At 39.8% G+C, this 20,158-nt stretch overlaps 1 protein-coding gene across 1 annotated transcript in view; it reads left to right on the forward strand.

Annotated features, from left to right (window-relative positions):
* The window catches only part of LOC138319850 (uncharacterized), a 272,074-nt gene that overhangs the window by 86,862 nt on the left and 165,054 nt on the right, over positions 1-20,158 (forward strand). The window contains exons 8-10 of the mRNA XM_069262980.1: positions 871-940; positions 2,812-2,884; positions 6,275-6,342. Coding sequence (XP_069119081.1) covers positions 871-940; positions 2,812-2,884; positions 6,275-6,342 — 211 coding nt within the window. The remainder of the gene's footprint in view (positions 1-870; positions 941-2,811; positions 2,885-6,274; positions 6,343-20,158) is intronic.

The raw sequence follows: 20,158 nt of genomic DNA on the forward strand, positions 1-20,158 counted from the left end.
CGAGTACTATATAGGCTTAATTAACAATACAATAGTTTTCACAAGTACTATATAGGCTTAATTAACAATACAATAGTTGTCTGTCACGATTAGACTTAATAAACAATACAATAGTTGTCACGAGTCCTATATAGGCTTAATTAACAATACAATAGTTGTCACAAATACTATATAGGCTTAATTAACAATACAATAGTTGTATGTCACGATTAGGCTTAATTAACAATACAATAGTTGTCACGAGTACTATATAGGCTTAATTAACAATACAATAGTTGTCACAAGTACTATATAGGCTTAATTAACAATACAATAGTTGTCACGAGTACTATATAGGCTTAATTTACAATACTATAGTTGTCACGAGTACTATATAGGCTTAATTAACAATACTATAGTTGTCACGAGTACTATATTGGCTTAATTAACAATACAATAGTTGTCACGGGTACTATATAGGCTTAATTAACAATACAATAGTTGTCTATCACAAGTAGGCTTAATTAATAATACTCTACAATAGTTGTCTATTACAAGTAGGCTTAATAAATAATACTCTACGATAGTTGTCTATTACAAGTAGGCTTAATTAATAGTACTCTACAATAGTTGTCTATTACAAGTAGGCTTAATAAATAATACTCTACGATAGTTGTCTATCACAAGTAGACTTAATAAATAATACTCTACGATAGTTGTCTATTACAAGTAGACTTAATTAGTGATACTATAAGAAAGTTGTCTATCATCATCATCAAACCTAGGCACTGAACAAAATAATACTTTAGGATATTGATTTTATAGAAAGAAATTAACACTTTATGATAAACACTTTATGATTTGTCAATTTGATTTTGTTTGATTTTTCAGACTTGTCAACTCATTTTATCAATGACAACCAACAGATCCAGGCCATTCTGGAGAGGGGCAATGAGTACAGGTAAATATATACATGATTCTTCAGCCATATTTAATTGATTCTTATTGAAAATACTAGACGCTAACGACTTTATTAATCTTATGTCAATAAGGTAATAAGTAAATGACATTAATGTTCTACAAAGCTATCGGTATGGATTAATATACACTCTAAACTCGTTAGCTCAAAATCACTTGACTAGAAATTCCGGTTGAGTTGAATTAATTTTGAAGTCCTGTTATTTGTGTTGCCTGCAACGCAAGGGCGACACTTGGGTATCACTATGTCGGCGTCGGTGTCGGCTTCCTGGAAACGGTTTCTGTGGGATAACTTAAGTATTTATTGTGCGATTTCAACCAAATTTGGTATATTGCTTTATATCAATGAGATCTCGGAGGAGTTTGAAGTTTGATAATAGTCAAAATCTGTCAATATTTCCAAGAGTTACGGGACTTTAAAATCGTCAAAACAGATAAATCTATGGTTTCCGCTCGATAACTTAAATATTTATCATCCAATTTCAACCAAATTTTATAAATGGTTTTATATAAATGAGTCACGGATGGGTTCGATACTGGTCAAAATCGGGCAATATTTGCAAGAGTTACAGGACTTAAAAAAATTGTCAAAACATGGTTTCATGGTTTGATGACTTTAGTACTTATTGTCCTATTTTAATCAAATTTGGTATATTGCTTTAGATCAATTCGATCTTAAATGGGTTCGATACTGGTCAAAACCCATCAATATTTGTAAGAGTTATGGGACTTGATAACTTCACCTAATTATTAACAATATTTTCAACTGTAAATATCTATTTTTTATGATTCTGTGCAGGCGACACATCCACTTTTTTGGAGTTCTTGTTTTCCTTCTTTGTATATGTATTTTAAGATCAGATGACTCGAAATTCGATGAATTGGAACTCGGGTTGAGTCAAAATCATTTCCTGGTCCCTGGAACGGATATTCAGCAAAAAATAATCGCTATCTCAAATTTAATTTCAGTCAAAATTCAAATTAAAAAAAATTAATTATGTAAATATACAATGTATACACACAATTGAAATTCACCTGTGGTTTGTCGTAATGCATGATTTGTTTACCTGCACATATCGCGATCGGTATACGTAGGCCTATGGAACATAATACAACAATGACTGCTAATTATGAACTGTTTAATAATCCGCTCAAGTCTGGCTTCCTAATTAGTGTCACTTTACAATTGTGACCTACCTGCACATAGACATGACGTGTGTTTACACAATCACACGCAGCATGGCTCGATCAGCGCGACTGATCATGACAGGAAGAGTGTTTGTTTTTGTGTGAGAGCCGGAAACAGAGTGTGTTGTCTGTTATGATAGGTGAAAAACTATTGTTTATTTTTTTCTATGGTATTATTTTGAAATACTGTTAAATTCTGAAATAAGAAAGATGCTTGTTTTTATTTGTTCAACTACTACATTCTGTATAAGTTTGTTGTATTAACCATTGATGTCAGTATACCACCTACGGGAAATCAGGGTGCATGCCTATTATCGTGATGATCATGTTATCGTATTTCAAGTTTTTATATGTATAAAACGAAATCCAAAAACATCTGAAAATGTATAACCAAAATGATTTATTACAAACTTATAAGTTGGAAAATCACGATGATATGCTGATCACGGTAATAGGTATGTACCCGGCTGTAGTAGTCATAAGATAAGGAACGTTAAAAAACATGATCTGAGTCAACCAAATGACATTACGTTTGAGTCAAAGTCCAGATGAGTCAAATTATTTTCGTAGGTCCGTTGACTTTCGAGATAACGAGTTTCAATAATACATATATAGTATATGTGTGTCATATGGTTATTTAATATTTGCTATATTTTGTTTTTTAAGGACGACTGCATCTACATACATGCATGATCATAGCAGTAGAAGTCACGCAATTGTTACCATAGAATTCACTCAGGTAAGTTCATGGTCATCATCTTAGAATATTCTTTGGTATGGTCAGACTCATCACCTAAAGGCCCGGACACACTGGCGTTTAGCAAGACTTGGGAATGCGTTGTGCGCAAATTTGGCTGATATTCACAGAACATAATTACGCAATATTCGTAAATCATACTTATCTTTCGCCCAACATCTGCTCACGTCCACAATTATCCACAATGGCATGTTTTCAGTTTCCAGGATTTTTGAACTGCACAATATTTTGATTGCGGAAATCATCAATCGCATTAGATAAGCTATTCATATGCAATTTATCCTCATTACATCTAATATTATGCACTGTATATCCGCTGTTATTTGTTGATATCCGAAACTGACAGGGTTTTGTGGCTTTATAGCGAACAGGAAGAGTGTGTGAAATGAACATATAGCATACCTATCACGTTGACATCACATATTAAATTGCAGTGAGTTAAGCATCTGTATTACGTCTGTTTTGTATTTGATTTGAGAACAATTTTTCGAAAGTATAACCAACATGTTTGTAAACCAAAACTACTGTATAGATATGGCATAAATCAACATATTTGTCTATTATATCTGTGGAGAAGTAGAGATGAAATGAAATGTCCTCGACAATGATACCAATGTAGCACAACAATGGCATTCAACAACATTCCAATCAACTTCTTCTAGTCATGAAATTGTTTCAAAGACAGAGAAGAAAAAGTTGTCTTCTTTGATTTGAGTTTGAAACAGACTTGACCTTCTTTGTGTCTGGAGAAGGTATGATGAAAGATGCAGCTTGCTCATCTTTGTTGCGGTTGTGTTGTTGTGAAAAGCGATACCGAAAGGCCCGAACACGCTTCTTTTACCACCACAATTCAGATGCCCAACATGTGGGTATAACCGTTCTTTCGGCTACATCTGAGCAATGCATTATCAATAGATTCATGGTAATGGTATGTTAAAGGTTGAGACAGGTTCAGAGTACAAGTTAATGGTATGTTAAAGGTTGAGTCAGGTTCAGGGTACAAGGTAATAATATATTAAAGGTTGAGACAGGTTCAGAGTACAAGTTAATGGTATGTTAAAGGTTGAAACAGGTTCAGAGTACAAGTTTATGGTATGCTAAAGGTTGAAACAGGTTCAGAGTACAAGTTTATGGTATGCTAAAGGTTGAGACAGGTTCAGAGTACAAGTTTATGGTATGCTAAAGGTTGAAACAGGTTCAGAGTACAAGTTTATGGTATGCTAAAGGTTGAGACAGGTTCAGAGTACAAGTTTATGGTATGCTAAAGGTTGAAACAGGTTCAGGGTACAAGGTAATGGTATGTTAAATGTTGAGAGAGGTTCAGGGTACAAATTAATGGTATGCTAAAGGTTACAGGTTCAGGGTACAAGGTAATGGTATGTTAAAGGTTGAAACAGGTTCAGGGTACAAGGTAATGGTATATTAAAGGTTGAGAGAGGTTCAGGGTACAAGTTTATGGTATGTTAAATGTTGAGAGAGGTTCAGGGTACAAGTTAATGGTATATTAAAGGTTGAGACAGGTTCAGAGTACAAGTTTATGGTATGCTAAAGGTTGAAACAGGTTCAGGGTACAAGGTAATGGTATGTTAAATGTTGAGAGAGGTTCAGGGTACAAATTAATGGTATGCTAAAGGTTACAGGTTCAGGGTACAAGGTAATGGTATGTTAAAGGTTGAAACAGGTTCAGGGTACAAGGTAATGGTATGTTAAATGTTGAGAGAGGTTCAGGGTACAAGTTAATGGTATATTAAAGGTTGTGACAGGTTTAGGGTACAAGGTAATGGTATATTAAAGGTTGTGACAGGTTTAGGGTACAAGGTAATGGTATATTAAATGTTGTGACAGGTTTAGGGTACAAGGTAATGGTATATTAAAGGTTGAGAGAGGTTCAGGGTACAAATTAATGGTATGTTAAAGGTTGAGTCAGGTTCAGGGTACAAGGTAATGGTATATTAAAGGTTGTGACAGGTTTAGGGTACAAGGTAATGGTATATTAAAGGTTGTGACAGGTTTAGGGTACAAGGTAATGGTATATTAAAGGTTGAGAGAGGTTCATGGTACAAGTTAATGGTATATTAAAGGTTGAGAGTGGTTCATGGTACAAGTTAATGGTATGCTAAAGGTTGAAACAGGTTCAGGGTACAAGTTAATGGTATGTTAAAGGTTGAGAGAGGTTCAGGGTACAAGTTAATGGTATGTAAAAGGTTGAGTCAGGTTCAGAGTACAAGTTTATGGTATGTAAAAGGTTGAGTCAGGTTCAGGGTACAAGTTAATGGTATGTTAAAGGTTGTGACAGGTTCACGGTACAAGTTAATGGTATGTTAAAGATTGAGACAGGTACAGGGTAGACGTTGATCTTGAGACTTTAAATCTTGTGATTACTGATTGAATATAGTCTAGTTGGAGAGTATGTGTATAACAGTTATTAAATCACTCAGCTTATGTATATGGTTTTATGATGTTGTGTTATACTTAATAGTTCAAATATACTGTGTCACATTTTTCTACATATCCCAAAGGCATTTTTTTTAACTTTTGATATTTATCCTTGTAATGATTTGATTAAGTATTTCCTAAATAAAATGGCTGGAGCACATTAATCTCTCTCCTATTAACCCTGTCACTTTAAAACTTCTCTGTAGCTACACAATAGTTTTTTTTAACTATTTTCAGCACTGTAAACATTATAGTACCTGTGTAGTAATTTTAATAATTTGCCATAGGGGTTGGAATATCTTAGGCCTCTTGACATTAATTAAATAAGTTCAGGCTGGTAAAGGCAGCTAATCACCCTAGCCGTATTACCCCATTAAGTACTGCGGGTTATCGTTTATTATCGAGATGATTCAGGGAATTTTTCTATTGTATATATAACAATAAGTAAGTAGTTTAGACCTTCTTATTGTTACGTGTATACAAACTTTTATTATAATAATGGCTGGCTAACTAGTATGTGCATTAATAGATGAAAGAAAACTATTTAACAATTAAACAAAGCATTGTTTGTCAGCCCAGGACATCAGAACACTAGCTTTACCATTTGAGCTTCCTGCTCACTGGTGATTGACCCAGCTCAGTTCTGCTACACTCCTCCCTTCCCCCTCACAGTCTCTACCCTCAGGATACAGAATATTGGTACCTAATTCAAGCCTAGGAATCAAATATTATCAAATATGGCTGCACTTCTGTGACATGAGAACCTTCCAACCTTTATCAGGTTGGAAGGGATTTTATCTTACATAGGGAACAAACAGAGCATGCGTGTTCAAATCACATCCAATTTGTGAGGACAGCATTTGTATTGTCTGCAGGGTAATTTTACTGATAATTCACTCTGGTTACTTCTGCTAATTTGTGACATTTTTATTTCAGGCTAAAATAGAAGATGATCTACCTCATGAAATTGTCAGTAAACTCCACCTGGTGGACTTGGCCGGCAGGTTTGTGTTTTGTCTACCATTACGATGTAAAATCAGTCAAACTAGTCAATTTCATGTGTTGTAAAACCTTGTGTAATTTAAGTACTTTTTCTGTACTAATAAAATTGATACAAAGATACATATTATAAATATCATATCATATCTTTTTACATCCCTGTCATAAAAAGGAGATCACATGGGTTGCAAATAGTGTATCCATACTCTGTCTCATCTCTAATTATGTCATATCCCATTGTGTCCTATCTCTCATCATATCATATCCCATTGTGTCCTATCTCCCATCATGTCATATCCCATCGTGTCCTATCTCCCACCATGTCATATCCCATTGTGTCCTATCTCCCATCATGTCATATCCCATTGTGTCCTATCTCCCATCATGTCATATCCCATTGTGTCCTATCTCTCATCATGTCATATCCCATTGTGTCCTATCTCCCATCATGTCATATCCCATTGTGTCCTATCTCCCATCATGTCATATCCCATTGTGTCCTATCTCCCATCATGTCATATCCCATCGTGTCATATCTCCATCCATCATGTCATATCCCATTGTGTCCTATCTCCTATCATATCATATCCCATTGTGTCCTATCTCTCATCATATCATATCCCATTGTGTCCTATCTCTCATCATATCATATCCCATTGTGTCCTATCTCTCATCATATCATATCCCATTGTGTCCTATCTCTCATCATATCATATCCCATTGTGTCCTATCTCCCATCATGTCATATCCCATTGTGTCCTATCTCTCATCATATCATATCCCATTGTGTCCTATCTCTCATCATATCATATCCCATTGTGTCCCTATCTCCCTCATCATCATTCATATCCCATTGTGTCCTATCTCCCATCATGTCATATCCCATTGTGTCCTATCTCCCATCATGTCATATCCCATTGTGTCCTATCTCCCATCATGTCATATCCCATTGTGTCCTATCTCCCATCATGTCATATCCCATTGTGTCCTATCTCCCATCATATCATATCCCATTGTGTCCTATCTCTCATCATATCATATCCCATTGTGTCCTATCTCTCATCATATCATATCCCATTGTGTCCTATCTCCTCATCATATCATATCCCATTGTGTCCTATCTATCTCCCATCATATCATATCCCATTGTGTCCTATCTCTCATCATATCATATCCCATTGTGTCCTATCTCTCATCATGTCATATCCCATTGTGTCCTATCTCCCATCATATCATATCCCATTGTGTCCTATCTCTCATCATATCATATCCCATTGTGTCCTATCTCTCATCATATCATATCCCATTGTGTCCTATCTCCCATCATGTCATATCCCATTGTGTCCTATCTCCCATCATGTCATATCCCATTGTGTCCTATCTCCCATCATGTCATATCCCATTGTGTCCTATCTCCCATCATGTCATATCCCATTGTGTCCTATCTCCCATCATGTCATATCCCATTGTGTCCTATCTCCATCATGTCTCCATCCTATCTCCATCATGTATTCCATTGTGTCCTATCTCCCATCATGTATATCCATTGTGTCCTATCTCCCATCATGTCATATCCCATTGTGTCCTATCTCCCATCATGTCATATCCCATTGTGTCCTATCTCCCATCATGTCATATCCATTGTGTCCTATCTCCCATCATGTCATATTCCCCCATTGTGTCCTATCTCCCATCATGTCATATCCCATTGTGTCCTATCTCATCCATCATGTGTCCACATGTCATATCCCATTGTGTCCTATCTCCCATCATGTCATATCCCATTGTGTCCTATCTCCCATCATGTCATATCCCATTGTGTCCTATCTCCCATCATGTCATATCCCATTGTGTCCTATCTCCCATCATGTCATATCCCATTGTGTCCTATCTCCCATCATGTCATATCCCATTGTGTCCTATCTCCCATCATGTGTCCTATCTCCCATCATGTCATATTTGTCCTATCTCCCATCATGTCATATCCCATTGTGTCCTATCTCCCATCATGTCATATCCCATTGTGTCCTATCTCCCATCATGTCATATCCCATTGTGTCCTATCTCCCATCATGTCATATCCCATTGTGTCCTATCTCCCATCATGTCATCCATTGTCCATATCCCATCTGTCATGTCCATTGTGTCCTCCTCATCATGTCATATCCCATTGTGTCCTATCTCCCATCATGTCATATCCCATTGTGTCCTATCTCCCATCATGTCATATCCCATTGTGTCCTATCTCCCATCATGTCATATCCCATTGTGTCCTATCTCTCATCATGTCATATCCCATTGTGTCCTATCTCCCATCATGTCATATCCCATTGTGTCCTATCTCCCATCATGTCATATCCCATTGTGTCCTATCTCTCATCATGTCATATCCCATTGTGTCCTATCTCCCATCATGTCATATCCCATTGTGTCCTATCTCCCATCATGTCATATCCCATTGTGTCCTATCTCCCATCATGTCATATCCCATTGTGTCCTATCTCTCATCATGTCATATCCCATTGTGTCCTATCTCCCATCATGTCATATCCCATTGTGTCCTATCTCCCATCATGTCATATCCCATTGTGTCCTATCTCCTCCATCATGTCATATCCCATTGTGTCCTATCTCCCATCATGTCATATCCCATTGTGTCCTATCTCCCCATCATGTCATATCCCATTGTGTCCTATCTCTCATCATGTCATATCCCATTGTGTCCTATCTCCCATCATGTCATATCCCATTGTGTCCTATCTCCCATCATGTCATATCCCATTGTGTCCTATCTCCCACCATCATGTCATATCCCATTGTGTCCTATCTCCCACCATGTCATATCCCATTGTGTCCTATCTCCACATCTCATATCCTTGTCTATCCATGTCATATCCTGTCGTGTCCTATCTCCCACCATGTCATATCCCATTGTGTCCTATCTCCCATCATGTCATATCCCATTGTGTCCTATCTCCCATCATGTCATATCCCATTGTGTCCTATCTCTCATCATGTCATGTCGCATTGTGTCCTATCTCTCATCATGTCATTTCCCATTGTGTCCTATCTCTCATCATATCATATCCCATTGTGTCCTATCTCCCATCATGTCATATCCCATTGTGTCCTATCTTTCATCATGTCATATCCCATCGTGTCCTATCTCCCATCATGTCATATCCCATTGTGTCCTATCTCCCATCATGTCATATCCCATTGTGTCCTATCTCTCATCATGTCATATCCCATTGTGTCCTATCTCCCATCATGTCATATCCCATTGTGTCCTATCTCCCATCATGTCATATCCCATTGTGTCCTATCTCTTCATCATGTCATATCCCATTGTGTCCTATCTCTCATCATGTCATATCCCATCGTGTCCTATCTCCCATCATGTCATATCCCATTTGTGTCCTATCTCCCATCATGTCATATCCCATTGTGTCCTATCTCTCATCATGTCATATCCCATTGTGTCCTATCTCCCATCATATCATATCCCATTGTGTCCTATCTCTCATCATATCATATCCCATTGTGTCCTATCTCTCATCATATCATATCCCATTGTGTCCTATCTCCCATCATATCATATCCCATTGTGTCCTATCTCTCATCATATCATATCCCATTGTGTCCTATCTCCCATCATATCATATCCCATCGTGTCCTATATCCCATCCCATTCGTGTCCTATATCCCACCATATCATATCCCATTGTGTCCTATCTCCCACCATCTCATATCCCATCGTGTCCTATCTCCCACCATCTCATATCCAATTGTGTCCTATCTCTCATCATGTCATATCCTGTCGTGTCCTATCTCCCACCATGTCATATCCCATTATGTCCTATCTCCCATCATGTCATATCCCATTGTGTCCTATCTCCCATCATGTCATATCCCATCGTGTCCTATCTCTCATCATGTCATGTCGCATTGTGTCCTATCTCTCATCATGTCATTTCCCATTGTGTCCTATCTCTCATCATATCATATCCCATTGTGTCCTATCTCCCATCATGTCATATCCCATTGTGTCCTATCTCCCATCATGTCATATCCCATTGTGTCCTATCTTTCATCATGTCATATCCCATCGTGTCCTATCTCCCACCATGTCATATCCCATTGTGTCCTATCTCCCACCATCTCATATCCCATCGTGTCCTATCTCCCACCATCTCATATCCAATTGTGTCCTATCTCTCATCATGTCATATCCTGTCGTGTCCTATCTCCCACCATGTCATATCCCATTATGTCCTATCTCCCATCATGTCATATCCCATTGTGTCCTATCTCCCATCATGTCATATCCCATCGTGTCCTATCTCTCATCATGTCATGTCGCATTGTGTCCTATCTCTCATCATGTCATTTCCCATTGTGTCCTATCTCTCATCATATCATATCCCATTGTGTCCTATCTCCCATCATGTCATATCCCATTGTGTCCTATCTCCCATCATGTCATATCCCATTGTGTCCTATCTTTCATCATGTCATATCCCATCGTGTCCTATCTTCCATCATGTCATATCCCATTGTGTCCTATCTCCCATCATGTCATATTCCATTGTGTCCTATCTCTCATCATGTCATATATCATTGTGTCCTATCTCCCATCATGTCATATCCCATTGTGTCCTATCTCCCATCATGTCATATCCCATTGTGTCCTATCTCCCATCATGTCATATCCCATCGTGTCCTATCTCCCATCATGTCATATCCCATTGTGTACTATCTTTCATCATGTCATATCCCATTGTGTCCTATCTCTCATCATGTCATATCCCATCGTGTCCTATATCCCACCATGTCATATCCCATTGTGTCCTATCTCCCATCATGTCATATCCCATCGTGTCCTATCTCCCACCATGTCATATCCCATTGTGTCCTATCTCCCATCATGTCATATCCCATTGTGTCCTATCTCCCATCATGTCATACCCCATTGTGTCCTATATCTCATCATGTCATATCCCATCGTGTCCTATCTCCCACCATGTCATATCCCATTGTGTCCTATCTCCCACCATGTCATATCCCATTGTGTCCTATCTCCCATCATGTCATGTCGCATTGTGTCCTGTCTCTCATCATGCCATATCCCATTTTGTCCTATCTCTCATCATGTCATATCCCATCGTGTCCTATCTCCCACCATGTCATATCCCATTGTGTCCTATCTCCCATCATGTCATATCCCATTGTGTCCTATCTCCCATCATGTCATATCCCATCGTGTCCTATCTCCCATCATGTCATATCCCATCGTGTCCTATCTCCCATCATGTCATATCCCATTGTGTCCTATCTCCCATCATGTCATACCCCATTGTGTCCTATCTCTCATCATGTCATATCCCATTGTGTCCTATCTCCCATCATGTCATATCCCATTGTGTCCTATCTCTCATTATGTCATATCCCATTGTGTCCTATCTCCCTTCATGTCATATCCCATTGTGTCCTATCTCCCATCATGTCATATCCCATTGTGTCCTATCTCTCATCATGTCATATCCCATTGTGTCCTATCTCCCATCATGTCATATCCCATTGTGTCCTATCTCTCATCATGTCATATCCCATTGTGTCCTATCTCTCATCATGTCATATCCCATCGTGTCCTATCTCCCATCATGTCATATCCCATCGTGTCCTATCTCCCATCATGTCATATCCCATCGTGTCCTATCTCCCATCATGTCATATCCCATCGTGTCCTATCTTTCTTCATGTCATATCCCATTGTGTCCTATCTCCCATCATGTCATACCCCATTGTGTCCTATCTCTCATCATGTCATATCCCATTGTGTCCTATCTCCCATCATGTCATATCCCATTGTGTCCTATCTCCCATCATGTCATATCCCATTGTGTCCTATCTCTCATCATGTCATGTCGCATTGTGTCCTATCTCTCATCATGTCATATCCCATTGTGTCCTATCTCCCACCATGTCATATCCCATTGTGTCCTAATCTCTCATCATGTCATATCCCATTGTGTCCTATCTCCCATCATGTCATATCCCATTGTGTCCTATCTCTCATCATGTCATATTCCATTGTGTCCTATCTCTCATCATGTCATATTCCATTGTGTCCTATCTCTCATCATGTCATATCCCATTGTGTCCTATCTCCCATCATGTCATATCCCATTGTGTCCTATCTCTCATCATGTCATATCCCATTGTGTCCTATCTCCCATCATGTCATATCCCATTGTGTCCTATCTCTCATCATGTCATATCCCATTGTGTCCTATCTCCCACCATGTCATATCCCATTGTGTCCTATCTCTCATCATGTCATATCCCATTGTGTCCTATCTCTCATCATGTCATATCCCATTGTGTCCTATCTCCCATCATGTCATACCCAATTGTGTCCTATCTCCCACCATGTCATATCCCATTGTGTCCCATCTCCCATCATGTCATACCCCATTGTGTCCTATCTCTCATCATGTCATATCCCATTGTGTCCTATCTCCCATCATGTCATATCCCATTGTGTCCTATCTTCCATCATGTCATATCCCATTGTGTCCTATCTCTCATCATGTCATATCCCATTGTGTCCTATCTCCCACCATGTCATATCCCATTGTGTCCTATCTCCCACCATGTCATATCCCATTGTGTCCTATCATTCATCATGTCATATCCCATTGTGTCCTATCTCCCATCATGTCATATCCCATTGTGTCCTATCTCCCATCATGTCATATCCCATTGTGTCCTATCTCTCATCATGTCATATCCCATTGTGTCCTATCTCCCATCATGTCATATCCCATTGTGTCCTATCTCCCATCATGTCATATCCCATCGTGTCCTATCTCTCATCATGTCATTTCATTGTGTCCTGTCTCTCATCATGTCATATCCCATTGTGTCCTATCTCCCATCATGTCATATCCCATCGTGTCCTATCTCCCATCATGTCATATCCCATTGTGTCCTATCTCCCATCATGTCATATCCCATTGTGTCCTATCTCTCATCATGTCATATCCCATCGTGTCCTATCTCCCATCATGTCATATCCCATCGTGTCCTATCTCCCATCATGTCATATCCCATTGTGTCCTATCTCCCATCATGTCATATCCCATTGTGTCCTATCTCCCATCATGTCATATCCCATTGTGTCCTATCTCCCATCATGTCATATCCCATTGTGTCCTATCTCCCATCATGTCATATCCCATTGTGTCCTATCTCCCATCATGTCATATCCCATTGTGTCCTATCTCTCATCATGTCATATCCCATCGTGTCCTATCTCCCATCATGTCATACCCCATTGTGTCCTATCTCCCATCATGTCATTTCATTGTGTCCTGTCTCTCATCATGTCATATCCCATTGTGTCCTATCTCCCATCATGTCATATCCCATTGTGTCCTATCTCTCATCATGTCATATCCCATTGTGTCCTATCTCCCATCATGTCATATCCCATTGTGTCCTATCTCCCATCATGTCATATCCCATTGTGTCCTATCTCCCATCATGTCATATCACATTGTGTCCTATCTCCCATCATGTCATATTCCATTGTGTCCTATCTCTCATCATGTCATATCCCATTGTGTCCTATCTCCCATCATGTCATATCCCATTGTGTCCTATCTCCCATCATGTCATATCCCATTGTGTCCTATCTCCCATCATGTCATATCCCATTGTGTCCTATCTCCCATCATGTCATATCCCATTGTGTCCTATCTTCCATCATGTCATATCCCATTGTGTCCTATCTCCCATCATGTCATATCCCATTGTGTCCTATCTCCCATCATGTCATATCCCATTGTGTCCTATCTCCCATCATGTCATATCCCATTGTGTCCTATCTCCCATCATGTCATATCCCATTGTGTCCTATCTCCCACCACATCATATCCCATTGTGTCCTATCTCCCACCATGTCATATCCCATTGTGTCCTATCTCCCACCATATGTCATATATCCTATCATTTCATATACCATCATGTCCTAAGCTGTTCATTAATTGTCCTTATAAGGAATCAAATTTGTGTTGGTGGCTCCTTTTCTCATTGTTATGTTTGTTCATTATGATCTTAATATACTTGTAAAGTGAAAGTTGTTAAATCAATCAATGCCATTAGAGCTGGTATTGTGGTAGAGGTGTGAGGTGTTCATTATGATCTTAATATACTTGTAAAGTGTAAGTTGTTAAATCAATCAATGCCATTAGAGCTGGTATTGTGGTAGAGGTGTGAGGTGTTCATTATGATCTTAATATACTTGTAAAGTGTAAGTTGTTAAATCAATCAATGCCATTAGAGCTGGTATTGTGGTAGAGGTGTGAGGTGTTCATTATGATCTTAATATACTTGTAAAGTGTAAGTTGTTAAATCAATCAATGCCATTAGAGCTGGTATTGTGGTAGAGGTGTGAGGTGTTCATTATGATCTTAATATACTTGTAAAGTGTAAGTTGTTAAATCAATCAATGCCATTAGAGCTGGTATTGTGGTAGAGGTGTGAGGTGTTCATTATGATCTTAATATACTTGTAAAGTGTAAGTTGTTAAATCAATCAATGCCATTAGAGCTGGTATTGTGGTAGAGGTGTGAGGTGTTCATTATGATCTTAATATACTTGTAAAGTGTAAGTTGTTAAATCAATCAATGCCATTAGAGCTGGTATTGTGGTAGAGGTGTGAGGTGTTCATTATGATCTTAATATACTTGTAAAGTGTAAGTTGTTAAATCAATCAATGCCATTAGAGCTGGTATTGTGGTAGAGGTGTGAGGTGTTCATTATGATCTTAATATACTTGTAAAGTGTAAGTTGTTAAATCAATCAATGCCATTAGAGCTGGTATTGTGGTAGAGGTGTGAGGTGTTCATTATGATCTTAATATACTTGTAAATGTAAGTTGTTAAATCAATCAATGCCATTAGAGCTGTATGTGGTAAGGTGTGAGGTGTTCATTATGAACTTGTAAAGTGTAAGTTGTTAAATCAATCAATGCCATTAGAGCTGGTATTGTGGTAGAGGTGTGAGGATTACTGGTTTTACAATGGTAGTTTATAGAATCCTATTGTACGCGTCACTAACCATCGCGCCCTAGCTGACAATAGACTTCTATTGTACGCATCACTGACCACCGCGCCCTGACCTACTGTATAGAATCCTATTGTACGCATCACTGAACACTGCGCCCTACCTACTGTATAGAATCCTATTGTACGCATCACTGACCACCGCGCCCTGACCTACTGTATAGAATCCTATTGTACGCATCACTGACCACCGCGCCCTAGCTGACAATAGAATTCTATTGTACGCATCACTGACCACCGCGCCCTAGCTGACTGTATAGAATTCTATTGTACGCATCACTGACCACCGCGCCCTGACCTACTGTATAGAATCCTATTGTACGCATCACTGACCACCGCGCCCTGACCTACTGTATAGAATCCTATTGTACGCATCACTGACCACCGCGCCCTAGCTGACAATAGAATTCTATTGTACGCATCACTGACCACCGCGCCCTGGCTGAATGTATAGAATTCTATTGTACGCATCACTGACCACAGCGCCCTGACCTACTGTATAGAATCCTATTGTACGCATCACTGACCACCGCGCCCTAGCTGACAATAGAATTCTATTGTACGCATCACTGACCACCGCGCCCTGACCTACTGTATAGAATCCTATTGTACGCATCACTGACCACCGCGCCCTGACCTACTGTATAGAATCCTATTGTACGTGTCACTGACCACCGCGCCCTGGCTGAATGTATAGAATTCTATTGTACGCGTCACTGACCACCGCGCCCTGACTGACTGTATAGAATCCTATTGTACGCGTCACTGACCACCGCGCTCTGACTGACTGTATAGAATCCTATTGTTCGGGTCACTGACCATCGCTCCCTGACTTGACTGTATAGAATCCTTTTGTACGCGTCACTGACCACTGCGCCCTGACTGACTGTATAGAATCCTATTGTACGTGTCACTGACCACCGCGCCCTGACTGACTGTATAGAATCCTATTTTCTTTCATACCTACTGGTGTAATACTGGCTGATCTAGGGCAATACACTCATGTCGCCTGAGGCTGTATTGCATGGCTACCCATGCAATAAAGCCTCGTGACGTCACGGCGTCATCAAAATTTCTATTTTCTCAGTAAAATTTTAACATTTTTTCACAAACTTGACTGCTTTCATTATACAAGATGCAAACAACGGAATTTGTGTTGAAAATGTCACGTAAATTTTCATGTATGGAATATTGACTTTCAATCATGGATTTCTTCGAATTTATTTCAAAATGGCGAGATATTATTGTTGTAAAATTACAATAAAACGTCGAGGTATGAAAGAAAAATACTCTTTCATAAGTGGATATGAAGGATAGGGATATTCTACCCTCGGGATCACAAAATGTTGCAAAACCTTCGGCAAGCCTCGGGTTTTACTACATTTTGTGACCCTCGGGTAGAATATCCCTATCCTTCATATCCACATATGAAAGAGTCTTATAGTATGCGTCACTGACCACCGCGCCCTGACTGACTGTGTAGAATTCTATTGTGCGCGTCACTGCATGACCACCACGCCCTGACTGACTGTATAGAATCCTATTGTACGCGTCACTGACCACCGCGCCCTGACTGACTGTATAGAAATCTATTGTACGCATCACTGACCACCGCGCCCTGACTGACTGTATAGAAATCTATTGTACGCGTCACTGACCACCGCACCCTAGCTGAATGTATAGAATTCTATTGTACGCGTCACTGACCACCGCACCCTGACCTACTGTATAGAATCCTATTGTACGCATCACTGACCACCGCGCCCTAGCTGACGATAGAATTCTATTGTACGCGTCACTGACCACCGCACCCTGGCTGACTGTATAGAATTCTATTGTACCTGTCACTGACCACCACGCCCTGGCTGAATATATAGAATTCTATTGTACGCGTCACTGACCACCGCACCCTGACCTACTGTATAGAATCCTATTGTACGCATCACTGACCACCGCGCCCTAGCTGACAATAGAATTCTATTGTACGCATCACTGACCACCGCGCCCTGGCTGAATGTATAGAATTCTATTGTACGCCTCACTGACCACCGCGCCCTGGCTGACTGTATAGAATCCTATTGTACACGTCACTGACCACCGCGCTCTGACTGACTGTATAGAATCCTATTGTACGGGTCACTGACCATCGCTCCCTGACTTGACTGTATAGATTCCTTTTGTACGCGTCACTGACCACCGTGCCCTGACTGACTGTATAGAATCCTCATGTACGCGTCACTGACCACCGCGCCCTGACTGACTGTATAGAATCCTATTGTACGCATCACTGACCAACGCGCCCTGACTGACTGTATAGAATTCTATTGTTCGCTTCACTGACCACCACGCCTTGGCTGACTGTATAGAATTCTATTGTACCTGTCACTGACCACCACGCCCTGGCTGACTGTATAGAATCCTATTGTACACGTCACTGACCACCGCGCTCTGACTGACTGTATAGAATCCTATTGTACGGGTCACTGACCATCGCTCCCTGACTTGACTGTATAGATTCCTTTTGTACGCGTCACTGACCACCGTGCCCTGACTGACTGTATAGAATCCTCATGTACGCGTCACTGACCACCGCGCCCTGACTGACTGTATAGAATCCTATTGTACGCATCACTGACCAACGCGCCCTGACTGACTGTATAGAATTCTATTGTTCGCTTCACTGACCACCACGCCTTGGCTGACTGTATAGAATTCTATTGTACCTGTCACTGACCACCACGCCCTGGCTGAATGTATAGAATTCTATTGTACGCGTCACTGACCACCGCACCCTGACCCACTGTACAGAATCCTATTGTACGCATCACTGACCACCGCGCCCTAGCTGACGATAGAATTCTATTGTACGCGTCACTGACCACCGCGCCCTGGCTGAATGTATATAATTCTATTGTACGCGTCACTGACCACCACGCCCTGGCTGACTGTATAGGCTATACTACTACACTAAAGGCTATACTACTATACTAAAGGCTATACTACTAAACTAAAGGCTATACTACTACACTAAAGGCTATACTACTACACTAAATGCTATACACTAAAGGCTATACTACTGCACTAAAGGCTATACTACTACACTAAAGGCTATACACTAAAGGCTATACTACTACACTAAAGGCTATACTACTGCACTAAAGGCTATACTACTACACTAAAGGCTATACACTAAAGGCTATACTACTACACTAAAGGCTATACTACTACACTAATGGCTATACTACAGTGGAACCTCCCGAAACCGAACCTTCTCAAAACCGATCACCTCTAGAAACCGAACATGGATGTCATGTACGGAATTAATTCCTCTTTATTAATAGTATATAAAACTTCCCAAAACCGATCCCTCCCAATTCCGAATACCGGACCGATTTTGAGATCGGAATAGTCAAATGTAACTAAAATACACTTCTGAAAACCAGCCTTACCTGAGCGACACCGATAGATTGCATTGAGGTCTGAGCAACCGACCGTGAAATACACACGTACCTGTACAATAGTTGTCGCATGCCATGTCCTGGGGCATGTATACAGATGTGAAGGCTATAGGTACACGGTAATTATACCCGAGATAGTGGTGAAATTATTTAATCATGTCTATTGTTTAGATATTTAACAAAAGTCTACCACGTGCACGCGGTTTGTTTACTGTAAGAAAACAAGCAGAGCTAGTAATAAAGAGATAGTTTCGTATTCAAATCACACGGGTTTTTTTATTTACATATGTCGTAAATTATCTGTATGAAGAAGCCAAAGCCATGTAATTGTTTTTAGAAAATGACTATGTCATATAATGACCGACATCAACTGATCATCGTGTAATTAGACCATTTAATTTGATTCTTGACGTAACCGGAAGCGATCGGCCGTATGTAGGTTAGTGCAGACGAGAACATCCACAAGAACATTCACGCAACTAACTAACTAAACTACGTTTATAAAACGGTAACAAAATCAAGATTGTTGTAATCCATTCCTTTTAAACGTATGATTCTCTCTTTTGTGATAACATTCACATTAACAATCAATATCGGTCGGTTTTAACGAACACTAGGCATACATGCGGTACACTAGTGTAAAAAACGACTTCCGATCGATTAAATCCGGATCGTAATGATCGGTATTCGGTTCACTTCTCCAAACCGAACCCTCTCTAAACCGGCCGAAATTATGTGCACCGACCATGATCGGTTTCGGGAGGTTCCACTGTACTACACTAATGGCTATACACTAAAGGCTATACTACTAAACTAAAGGCTATACTACTACACTAAAGGCTATACTACTACACTAAAGGCTATACTACTACACTAATGGCTATACACTAAAGGCTATACTACTACACTAAAGGCTATACTACTACACTAATGGCTATACTACTACACTAAAGGCTATACTACTACACTAAAGGCTATACTACTACACTAAAGGCTATACTACTACACTAATGGCTATACTACTACACTAAAGGCTATACTCCTACACTAAAGGCTATACTACTACACTAATGGCTATACTACTACACTAAAGGCTATACACTAAAGGCTATACTACTACACTAAAGGCTATACTACTACACTAAAGGCTATACACTAAAGGCTATACTACTACACTAAAGGCTATACTACTACACTAAAGGCTATACTACTACACTAAAGGCTATACTACT

The sequence above is a fragment of the Argopecten irradians genome, chromosome 3 (genome assembly GCF_041381155.1).
Source record: "Argopecten irradians isolate NY chromosome 3, Ai_NY, whole genome shotgun sequence".
NCBI lineage: Eukaryota > Metazoa > Mollusca > Bivalvia > Pectinida > Pectinidae > Argopecten > Argopecten irradians.